We start from the raw sequence: 12,292 nt of genomic DNA on the forward strand, positions 1-12,292 counted from the left end.
TCTTATCAGAGCCAAAATCACTCCCACTGACATCACTAGTGATGTCAGTGGGGCCGGCTTCTGACGGTAGGCGTTCCCTTGGGAACGCCTCCGTCTGGGAGGCACGCCCCCGGCACGCCCACCAAAGGGGGCGTGCTGTCAATCAACATCGACAGCACGCCCCCTTTGATCAGACACTACGAGCGAAGGAAAGTCCTTCGCTCATCGCGTCTCGCGCATGCGCACGACGGAGCTCCCTCCGTCGTGCGCATGCGCAGACCATCGACCCACTTGCGAGCGGACAGCCACTCGCGAGTGGGTCTGAATCAGGCCCTTAGTTCCCCTCCTCGCAGTGTGATCCCCAACACATGCGCCACAGCATTCCAGGGAGTCGGAGATCAGTTCTGCACAAGTCAGAACGGTTCTCCTCTGCAGAATACAGGGGAAGCGTGGTGGCAGCAGGGTCGCATGTGATGCGACATTGCGAGCTGAAGCACTGCTGGCTGCGGTCGCATCACATACGACGCTGACAGTTAAGAACAACTTGAACCTCTTCACCATGTGTGCATGCTTTCATGCACTGAGTTGCTGTCTCGTGATTGGTTGATTAGATGCAGATGTACCTAAGAATGTGGCCACCAAGAAGTGTATACACAATTAACACACACATATATAATATACCATTTTATAACCAAGGGAGTAACAATAGCCATAGTAGGCCATGTAACTGATGGGGCCAAAGACTATTAGGAAAACATAAGAATTGATGGACCCCTCAGTGCTGCTTTTATTTAGGCAGCATATTTTGAGAATACATTATTGTTCATTTGTTCAATTTGATTGTGCAAAATTGAAAATATTATTTGTGAAAAATTGTCAGGATGCAGGAAGGCCGAGGAAGGAGGTTAATTGTAAGCTAGGCCAAACATACCTCTACCCTGTGCCTGCAACCCTTCTAGCCTCATCGATTTCACTTCCCTCCCTTACCTACACTTTTGTCTGGAATGCCAAGGCAGTTTTCAACAAACTGACCTCCATCCATAACCTCTTCATCTCAAACTCCTTTTACCTTCTTGCCATCACAGAAACATGGCTGTGCTCCATTACACCGCCTTTCCAGCTGCGCTCCCCTACAGAGGGCTTTTTCATCTCCACCTAGCCACCTCTCCGCATTCTTTTTTATTATCCCCAAAGTTTTGTCCTTAGTCCTGTTCTTTTGTCTCTCTACAACTCTTCATTCAGAGTGCTCTTCATCTCCATTGGCCTCCAATACCATCTATACGCTGATGACACCCATCTTTACATCTCCACCCCTGAGCTTTCACCCTCTGTCCTCTGCTGTATCTTCATCTGTCTGTTGACCATCTCCTATTGGATGTCATAAATGGTACTTGAAGCTTAAATGCTCTAAAACTGAATTAATTGCCCCCCCCCTCCAAATTCTTCTCTCTCTTCCACCAATCTCCCTCTCCATTGACAACACCTCCCTCTCCCCCATTTGCCGTCCACTGTCCAGGTGTCATCCTCCTCTCCACCCCCCACATCTCTCATAATCGTTTCTCATTCTGGAAGCCACCAAAATGATCATGCATGCCTTTATCTCCTGCTTTGAGTTCTGAAAGCTTATCCTCTATGGCAGAGTTTCACAAACCTCCCCAATACAGTCCAGTCTTTAAGGGTATTCATGTTTGAGCCCAGATGATTAAATCAAATTGACTGAAGTACTAATTAAACCTCCTGTGCACAAGCATGGATAACCTTAAAACCTGGACTGTAATATTGGAGTTTGGGAAACTGCCCTGTGACTTTTTTCTTGCCTCACCCCTCTTCAACACCAGCCCACCTCATTTGCCACCCTCTATCATACTCCCTCTCGCCCGGTCTGCTCAGCCAAGACCTTTTCTTGTCCTCCTCCTTGATCACTTCCCATCTCTCACCTTCTGCTTCTCGTGCTCCTCCCAGCCTCTGGAATGCCCTCCCATGAAAAATCAGACTTTCGCCTAGCCTCCCTGCCTTTAAATGTGCCCTAAATACTCACTGTTCACTGAAGCCTACCACACTTCCTAACTCCAAATTTTGGAGCAGAGCCCTCTCTCCTCATGTTTTGTTATTTAATTATGTATTGTGTGGGATGTAAGCAGTGGCAGATTTTTACCTAGGGGCTGCAGCCCCACCAGTAACATATGCCACCTCCAGTGAGCCAGTTGCAGTTAGTGCCTCGTATGGGATGTCAGCGCCAGTGCACAATCTGCTAATCACACACAGGGCAGGCAGTCCCAGGGGGCGAGTTATTTTCCCCCCCTGGGACTGCCATTCTGGAACATGATTACTAGATAGAGTGCTTCCAGTGGAAATCAAACTTCCCTGTCTTTCTGTCTGCCCTACCCGACTTCTAGGGGCTGCAGCCAATGCAATCCCTAGAGGCCAGTGTTTTTGCTCATGCGCGGGTTTGCCGGTGTGTTTGTGCCCATGTGCAATGGACATGGTAGCCAGCACAACATGGGTAGTCCGGAACTCCGCACATCCGGACTGCAGTATCCTCATCCTATGTCAATTTGTTTGCATCTGTCTATACTGTATACTCATATAATCCTGCCTGTTATATTCCTATGACAGTGCCACATACTACACAGAGTTGCTAGCAGCTTCAGGCCCATAAAAATGTTGTGTTGCTGAGTACACTTTAGTTACGCCCCTGTTTATAACCAATTTATATAGTTTTTTTCATGTGGTATTACCCCATGGGTAAGAAGTGAGGGTAATGAAATCCATAACTCCATATTGTATGTAAAATCACCACCTTAATCCTCAGATTATAACTAAGAAGTGGTGATATATTCTCTGATACAATATGAAGATTATGTACCATCATTTTAAGGACAAGTAACTTTCACTTTTTTGTATTTTCCAGTTGTACAGAATTCCCGTGTGTGTGTTCTCCATTCATCTGCACACTCATTGAGCTGCCTTCTTGCCTTACCCGCTCTCTATCTTTTCTCTTTGATCCTTTCCTGCCTTGTCCCTTTCTAACACTTGCACCATCCAGCTAAGCCTGGCAGACTGCTGCCTTTCATATCATTCAGTCAGGAAAATAACAGTGGAGCTCACATAGCAATAATTACAGAGTTGGGTAAGAAGAAGCAGCACTTCTTTCTTTACCTTCTTGTCACTGTGGATATATTATAAAGCTGCTTCAATGAGAGGCGCAACCAGTGAACACAATGAAATTAACTTTGGTCACTGAGGTCTGGATGGGTTTTTGCCATCAGATGCTTCCTCTTTATTAAGGTATGTTAGAGACTAAGGGCCTGATTCAGAGCCGTTCGCTATTTGCGGTCGTTCGTTCAAAAACAAGGGGTGGCTATTCAAATGATCCGTTCGCAAATTGCAGTCTGTTCACACCTCTAAGTCTGAGCGAGCGAGCAAAATATACACTCGTTTATTTGTTAAAAACGCCCCCTGGCCGCTCGCACCATACGTCATGTCCGCTATTTATTAGATTAATCGAGTACATCGACCAGCGTATGAACTGCTCGCTATTCTTGTGGTTGGTTTTTGCTACCACAATCTTGCGAGCAGTTCTGGCTATAAAATAACCCAGTGATGTGGTCAATGACGCCGCTGTGTTAATTATGCACACCCATAAAACGCCCGTTTTGACCTTTAAGCACGCCTGCGTTCGGATTTCCACTCCCCATTTTCAAGCACCTTCCCCTGTTACCACCCACATACGCCTCATTCTGTCACTCAAAATAGCAGGCATTCGCTATATTGCGAGCACATGAATTTCGGCCGCACTGACTGGTTCGCGCATGCGTATAACGATCCGTACGCATGCGCAGATGTGCGAACATCGCTCGGAACGAGCGTACTGCCGCTAGCGAGAGGCTCTGAATGAGGGCCTAACATCATCTGAACTCCCCTTTTTCATGTATGGACAACTATAATGGTGATCCCTCTTTGATGATTTTAAAAAGTAACAAATAAAATTATGCTAAAATGACTATTTCCGAAATATTTGGTTTTGCCTGTTGAAAGCACCAAGCAAAACTGTTATACAATCTGTACTGTGGCATGTAAAGTTTTCCCTGAATATTTGTATGAACTGAAGTGAAGCTTCAAAGGCTCCATCATACAGGTCATTTGTCCATGTGGGACTACACTTAATAACCTTGCCACACATCTAATCTACAGTAGTACAGTTATTCCACAAGTGGTCCTGTGTATTCTTCATCAATGTGCACCACCTACAGTATATCCATATCCATCTAACAAAGCTGCCATGCGAGTAAATTCACGGGTGCAAGAGTGATTTTGTTTGGGGAGTTCATTTGATGGTAATTAATATTAGGAGACCTGTCCCAGAAAAAAAATGCATTGTCCTCTTATGTTGTTCTGGTGCACCCCTGATCTGCATATATACTACTATATACAGTCAGGTCCATAAATATTGGGACATTGACAGAATTTTCAGATTTTGGCCTCTATTCACCACCACAATGGTTTTGAAATGAAACAAACAAGATGTGCTTTAACTGCAGACTTTCAGATTTAATTTGAGGGTAATTACATCCAAATCGGGTGAACGGTGTAGGAATTACAACAATTTCAATATGTGTCTCCCACTTTTTAAGGGGCCAAAAGTAATGGGACTATCAACTCAAAAGCTATTTCATGGACAGGTGTGGGCTATTCCCTCATTATTTCATTATCAATTAAGCAGGTAAAAAGGTCTGGAGTTGATTCTAGGTGTGACATTTGCATTTGGAATCAGTTGCTGCCGACTCTCAATATGAGATCCAAAGAGCTGTCACTATCAGTGAAGCAAGCCATCATTAGGCTGAAAAATCAAAACAAACCCATCAGAGATAGTAAACACATTAGGTGTGGCCAAATCAACTGTTTGGAACATTCTTAAAAAGACAGAACGCATCGGAGAGCTCAGCAACACCAAAAGACCCGTAAGACCACGGAAAACAACTGTGGTTGATGACAAAAAAATTATTTCCCTGGTGAAGAAAAACCCCTTCACAACAGTTGGCCAAATCAAGAACACTCTCCAGGAGGTAGATGTATATGTGTCAAAGTTAACAATCAAGAGAAGACTTCACGAGTGAATATAGAGGGTTCACCACAAGATGCAAACCATTGGTGAGCCACAAAAACAGGAAGACCAGATTAGAGTTTGCCAAACAACATCTAAAAAAGCCATTACAGTTCTGGAACAATATCCTATGGACAGAGGAGACAAAGATCAACTTGTACCAGAGTGCTGGGAAGAGAAGAGTATGGAGAAGGAACTGCTCATGATCCAAAACATACCACCTCATCATTGAAGCATGGTGGTGGTAGTGTCATGGCGTGGGCATGTATGTCTACCAATGGAACTGGTTCCCTTGTATTTATTGATGATGTGACTGCTGACAAAAGCAGCAGAATGAATTCTGAAGTGTTTCGGGCAATATTATATGCTCATATTCAGTCAAATGCTTCAGAACTCATTGGACAGCGCTTCACAGTGCAGATGGACAATGACCCGAAGCATACTGCAAAAGCAACCAAAGAGTTTTTTAAAGCTAGAAAGTGGAATGTTATGCAATGGCCAAGTCAATCCCCTGACCTGAATCCGATTGAGCATGCATTTCACTTGATGAAGACAAAACTGAAGGGAAAATGCCCCAAGAACAGGCAGGAACTGAAGACATTTGCAGTAGAGGCCTGGCAGAGCATCACCAGGGATGAAATCCAGGGTCTGGTGATGTCTATGCGTTCCAGACTTCAGGCTGTAATTGCCTGCAAAGGTTTTGCAACAAAGTATTAAAAAGTGAAAGTTAGATTTAGGATTGTTTAGTTTGTCCCATTACTTTTGGCCCCTTAAAAAGTGGGAGGCACATATAGAAACCGTTGTAATTCCTACACCGTTCACCTGATTTGGATGTAATTACCCTCAAATTAAATCTGAAAGTCTGCAGTTAAAGCACATCTTGTTTGTGTCCCAATATTTATGGACCTGACTGTATATTGTAGTGTGCTTTTATTTGTTTTTCTCATCCAGTGTTTTGGGTGCTTTTCTTTTGGCTGTGGGAGAGAAACCACATCTTAGCATTACTATTCAGTGCTTTGGTTCTGGCTGCTTGTGCTACGTACTTTGTGTGTGTGGCTCTAGTTTTTAAGTGGAACTGGTTTGCATCTTCTGTAACGATTTTCTGTTCATGGTTCTCACACCAACATCAGTATGGCTTTGATCACGATAACCTCTGATATAGAATCTTTTCTTATAACAGAGCTGATAGTTAGTTGCCCCCAGCTCCTGTTTGTCTGTCAGTATGATTGGCTGTTCAGACAAGAGAGACATGACTCAAAAGGCAAAAAACCCTCGACTCCACATGCCTTGCAGCCTTTTCCTAGTGTTTGTTTCTCATTTCTTACTTCTCTGGAGTGATCAAGCTCTTGGGTTATTGAAGAGTAGATAGTCTGCTTTTCTTGAGGGCAGTGGGAGGTTCAAAGTCATGTGTGATAGAAAGAAACATTGAAATACAAAAAAAGCCAGTGCAGGATAAATCCACTATACACACCTACTTGGCCCATTTTCCTATGGGTCTGCAAAGCTTCGCTACCCATTTGATTTATGGCAGTCTGCATACTTACAATACCCTTGAGTTTGTCTCAAGCATTCTTGGCATAAATAGTGTATTTGATTTGCTTTAAGTTGTGGACTCAGCAGCCAATTGTGGGTGTGAGTTGTCTGGGACATTAACGATCTGTACATCGGTTGTTCATTCACTGGTGATTTGCTAATCTTTAGAAACACTTTGCAGGAAGAAAACAAATTATATATATACACACAGTATATATATATATATATATATATGTTAGTTATAAAGTTTTTATAAAACTAATAGTCTCTAGTAGAACCAGCAATATGGCCACATCCTTTATATCATAGCTGACTTTAATGTTGTTATTTAAGGTAAAATGTATCTTTATTGTGCCATTCATTATGATCGTCTCACTAAAATAGGACTGAGTATGTACTTGCAGGATTACAGCTACATTCATCAATATACAGGTAAACCCACATGTGAGTTCTTGAGTAGGGCACATTTTGGGTAAGTAGCAGAATGGTACTTTGTATTATTATACAACTGATGGATTTTTTGTTTGTGGTTTACAGTGAACGATTCTAATGTTCAGTTCCTGGACCAGGACGATGATGATGACCCCGACACTGAGCTTTACTTAACCCAGCCTTTTGCCTGTGGCACTGCCTTTGCCGTTAGTGTGCTGGACTCACTCATGAGTGCGGTAAGTGACATTATTAAATGTAACAGCTTCAGCAACTGTTGCCACCTTCCACCAATGGACTGCTTAGTCAGTGAGGAAGTTTGAAAACCACATCCCCTTGGGGAGGCTGTGCACCAGATTACTTGCATTTTTTTTATATAGAATCTGTTGAAATGTTGTGTATGAGAGGGTCCCATTCATTCATCCAGAAATTGCTTACAGTAAAAGAGCAAAGTAAGCAAATCATTTTGTGTATGATCACATTTTGTGAGTTTCCAATTTTTCCATAGTGAATAAGCATGGTGACACCTGGAATTTGTAGATAGCACCATGAGTTTTAAGGGGCCTATCCATTAGCAGATCTTTCTGAAAGACAAACGACGAACGATATTGCATGACATTATTCTGGGAGTGGAATTTTTTTTTTATGTTTCTATTCATTTTCATAAAAAAAAATAATTTGTTGTTTACCACGACAGATATTTCTAATATCTGTCAGCGATAAACGATAATTGACCAACATGTTGGAGAGACATAAGACCAAATTTGTCGGCCGCGGGAGTGCGCATTTGTATCGTTAGCCTATCCATTAGCAGATAAATTGAACGACTGAATGATAAATCGTTCAAATTTATCTGCTAATGGATAGGCCCCTTAACTGGAAAGTTTGGGTATGGGTAATGACTGGTTTCAGCTCTGATACTTTGGAACACAAAGGATTCTTCTTTAAAGTTTATTAAGTAAAGAAAAAACCATGTGAATACAATGTAAGATTGATGCAATGAGAATTACTGTAGCTTCATACATTTATTTCTGTAGTCCTGCATCAAAGAGCCAACCAGGGGGGAATGCAGCAGAAAGGACCAGCCACTGGTTCGTGGTTCTGTTCTGCCAAGTAAATGACCTGCTAATAGAATAACAATGTATTATTTCAGTGCATGGTCTTGAAACTGACTCATAAGGGAGGAGGAGCCCTCAGGCAGTGGGGCCCACCGGGGATTTCACCTGTCCCCCAGAGGACCAGTCCAACCCTGTATCTATTCCTATTATGCTATAATGAATATGACTGACTTTCCAACAATACTTTAGATTCTAGGCTGTTGATTCACTAGAAAGTAACAAAAATGTAGAAACTCCCTTTGGTTCATGAAGATTACATATTTCATATGTTCAGACGGTATGCGGTCAGGAAGCCGGCAGTCGAAATGCCGACCACCGGCTTCCCGACTGTGAAATCCCGGCATGGGACTAATGATAGGCGTCGAAATCCCGATGCCTATCATTATCCATCCGGCGAAATCCCGATGCCTGGCATACCAAACGAAGGTAAGCCGGGTGACGCGAGCGGACAGTGCTGGGGGGGCTACTTACAGATAGGCACCCCCCCGGTAGGGTTAGGCTAGGGGAAAGGGGGATTAGGGTTAGGCACCCCTGGGGGGAGATAAGGGTTAGGCACCACCCCCCCTCCCGGGAGGGTTAGGGTGCGGGGCTTAGGCACCCCTGGGGTGAGGTTAGGCACTAGAGGGTGTGGTTAGGGATTGGCACCCCTAATAGAGGGTTAGTGTTAGGGGGGGAGAGGGTTAGGAATAGTTAAAATTAGGGATGTGCAGGCTCGGATAGGTTCGAGTTTGCACGTTGAGTTCGGATTTTTCCCTCCAAAAAAACGGAACTCAGATAGAGGCTAAACGTCATCTTACTTGGACGAACATCATCATTCCTGGTGTCCAGGAATGATGATGTTCGTCCATGTAAGATGACGTTTAGCCTCTTTCTGAGTTCCGTTTTTTTGGAGGGAAAAATCCGAACTCGACGTGCAAACTCGAACCTATCCGAGCCTGCACATCCCTAGTTAAAATACTTACTCTGTCGGGATCTTCAGTCTTCTGGCGTCAGTATTACATCCGCCGGGCTTATGTCCGGCGGTATGTCATACCGATTCCGTTCAGACAGGTTATCTAAAAATTATATTTTTTTCCTTATTATGACTACAAACTAGCAATAGTGACTTTGTATGGTCTTGGTTTATCCCTGTGACCTAAGGGGCATATGTATCAAGCCATTTTTTTTACCTAAAATTATGTATCGATCCTATGTACTAATGGCACAATAAATCTCCGGCAAAGTGCTAATTAGCACTACAGATCGCAATCCCCATTATTATCAGTGGGGACTACAATCTGACCTCTATGTACTTTAGCTCTGATCTTTTGATCTCTCCCCCTGCCAGTCAGTGAAAGACTTCTCCAAAATGCCAGGGATATAACTCACGGGGACTGTGAGTTCCTGGTAGTACATAACCAAGATATTTTTATTGAAAATTAAAATATCCCCGGCAAGTTGGAATGTTAATAATCGCGCCAGTGCTGCAATTATTAATACATAATCCCCTAGGTCTATATGATATCATTTAACGTAGCATTACCAATAAATACTGTATTGGATTTAATATTTGAGGGTCTATGTATCATTAATCGAGGAACTGCTGCAATTATTAAGTTTCCATATCGTAGGGGATATTTCAATTAAAATATTCCTGTTATGTACAAATGGGAACTTGCAGGGACAGTGGTTGCAATAACCGCTGTCCCTGCGAGTTATATCCCCGGCAAATTGTAGATGTCTTTCACGTTCCTCCAGTGGAAGCTGACATTGTGCATGCGCATAATGTCAGCTTCCGGAGCCGTCCGGAGACTGAAAGAGAGAGAGAGATCGGAAAGATTTCTCTCCTGCCCCTAAGCCTCCATAGGCATAAAGCAGTTTACACTGTCTGAAGATGGTGTAAATTACCAGGGCCAGACTCCAAAAAGCTTCACTTTTTGGAATTTGGTACATAGGGGTCATATCGTAGTCCCCAATGATAATAATGGGGACTGTAACCTGAAGTGCTAATTAGCACTTTGCTGGAGATTTCAGTGAAATCTCTTGCATTGAGCTTTTAGTACATAGCTACAATAAATTATGCAGAAACTACAGTTTCTGCATAATTTTATGTAAAAAAAACTCAGCTTGATACATAGGCCCCTTGATTCTATAACACACCAAAATGCAATAAAAGATTAGTGGTGGGTGCATGAGTGATTAATACTGTTGCATGGGTAGAACCGAAGAGTTCTTTCGATATATTTACACAATTGGTTGTTGGGATTACACAAGATAGGCTGAACAGAATGGCTGTAAAATAGACAGAAATTGACGATGCAACAATGGTGGAAATAGCCTCACCAAATGTGTATTTTCCCCAAAAAATGTATTCAGTTAATTTTGGCTTCTGAAGGTGCGTACACACTAGACGATATATTGCACGATTTACCTAATTTCGACGCATCGGAACGACAAATCATGTAAAATGTGTCCAAATCGTGTGTGTCTACTCACTATAACGATGGCGATGCGCGGCCCCGCGGGTCGTACATCGCATCTTCAGATCTTGCCAATCTCGTTAACAAGATTAAGGTCGTTGGTCAGATTGGACAGTTTATGCAAGATATCGTTTGTCTGGGAGTGCAGGGGAGTTGCCTGGGGAGTTCAAGGGAAATCGTTGATGACATTACATCTTTTGCGAGTTGTCTAGTGTGTACGCAACTTAAGTTCTTTGTGAAACATTTAAAAGGAATATAAAATTATTACATCCTTGTCCCCAACTATAGATCTACAGGGAGAATTCATATTCTGTCAGTTTGATAGCCAGGAGGGAGCACAATGCCTAGGCATTCCTCTCTTGAGAATTCTACATTCTCCCCATTTTGTACCCTTACATCCAAACCAAAGCCTCTCGTATTAGTCGACAACTTTTCACTGAGCGGACGGTACAATTCTAATGAAGTGTCACAGCGCGCCGGACCCCGGCGTGCACTTACCGAGTCCGGCACCACTGGTCTGCAGCGGGCGGGAATCCCCGGCGCCCGCTCTCTCCTCCAGCTTCCTCTCCCTGCGTTCGGCTCCATGTGCAAGCGGCTGCATCTCCCTGGGGGCGCGTGTGCAAACCTGTAAGGAATTTAAAGGGCCAAATTCAAGCCCTGCCTATATAAGGATGTCCCTGGGAGCACGCCTGTGCCAGAGTATAGGCTCCTAAACCTTACTCCATCGTTCCTGTGTGTGACTTCATTGCTCGTTCCTGACCTTGGCTTTGTCCGTGACCCAATTTCATCTGCTCCCTGGTACTGCGCTTGGTATTCTGGTTTTGTCCGTGACCTGCATACTTCTGCTCCCTGGTACCGACTTGTCAGTTTGGTTCTGACCCGGTCTGTTGACTACGCTGCACATCTTCGCTCCATCCAGAGCTCAGCAGCACCTGTATTGGGGAACCTAGGCTAAGGGCCGCGACCTCCGTGCGGGCGTTCCTGGTGAACACCGCCGGCATGTTAGACTTCGCGCCTCAGTTATAGGTCTCGCCAATCCCAAATACGGGGTTTGCATCCATTACCAACCCGAGAGTTGCGACATGAAGTAATGAAATCGTAGTACATCATGGCACTATATTAATATTTAACTTTGCCATTGTGGGCTCGCCTGTGCAGTCACTCTGGACAGTAATTTGGAAGCCTTTTATACCCTGGAATTTTTTTGTTTTAGGAGACCCTCATGTATGCCATTTAGCTGAATGTTTAATTGATACATGTTCCTGACAGAACAGCGGAGAGAGAGATTGGCAGCACCCAAGACCTGAGTCCAGGGAGGGATAATAGGCTGTGACATTTGCAACACACAAGCTCCCAGACCCCAGTGTGTCATGTCTGAAAAGTTGAGTTACGTGTCCTCATGCTTTTATTAACTTGCTTTAGAACAGCTGTTTATTAAACCTGGGTTTTTTTTTAACCACTTACGGTAACTCACAATTTTTTTTCCCAAAAAACGCTCAGAAATTGTAGGGTTTTCTTATGACTTTTTAAAGCTTATCCAACACGATTTTATAAAAAAACATTATTTTAAACATCGTATTCGATAAAAATAGCAATTCTTATGGTATACTGTAATGATGGCCATTGACAGCTGTACCGGTAGGTTCAACCATCAATAGAAACCATCGACT

General features: G+C 43.5%; 1 protein-coding gene across 9 annotated transcripts in view; it reads left to right on the forward strand.

Moving 5' to 3' along the window:
* Positions 1–12,292, forward strand: part of KCNMA1 (potassium calcium-activated channel subfamily M alpha 1) — a 636,705-nt gene that overhangs the window by 590,533 nt on the left and 33,880 nt on the right. For all 9 annotated transcript variants that reach the window (XM_088474944.1, XM_088474945.1, XM_088474948.1 and 6 more), the window contains one exon: positions 7,154–7,284. In XM_088474944.1, the coding sequence (XP_088331070.1) occupies positions 7,154–7,284 (131 nt within the window). The remainder of the gene's footprint in view (positions 1–7,153; positions 7,285–12,292) is intronic.

This window comes from Taudactylus pleione, unplaced genomic scaffold (assembly GCF_031769625.1).
Source record: "Taudactylus pleione unplaced genomic scaffold, aTauple2 ptg000157l, whole genome shotgun sequence".
In the NCBI taxonomy this organism is placed as follows: domain Eukaryota; kingdom Metazoa; phylum Chordata; class Amphibia; order Anura; family Myobatrachidae; genus Taudactylus; species Taudactylus pleione.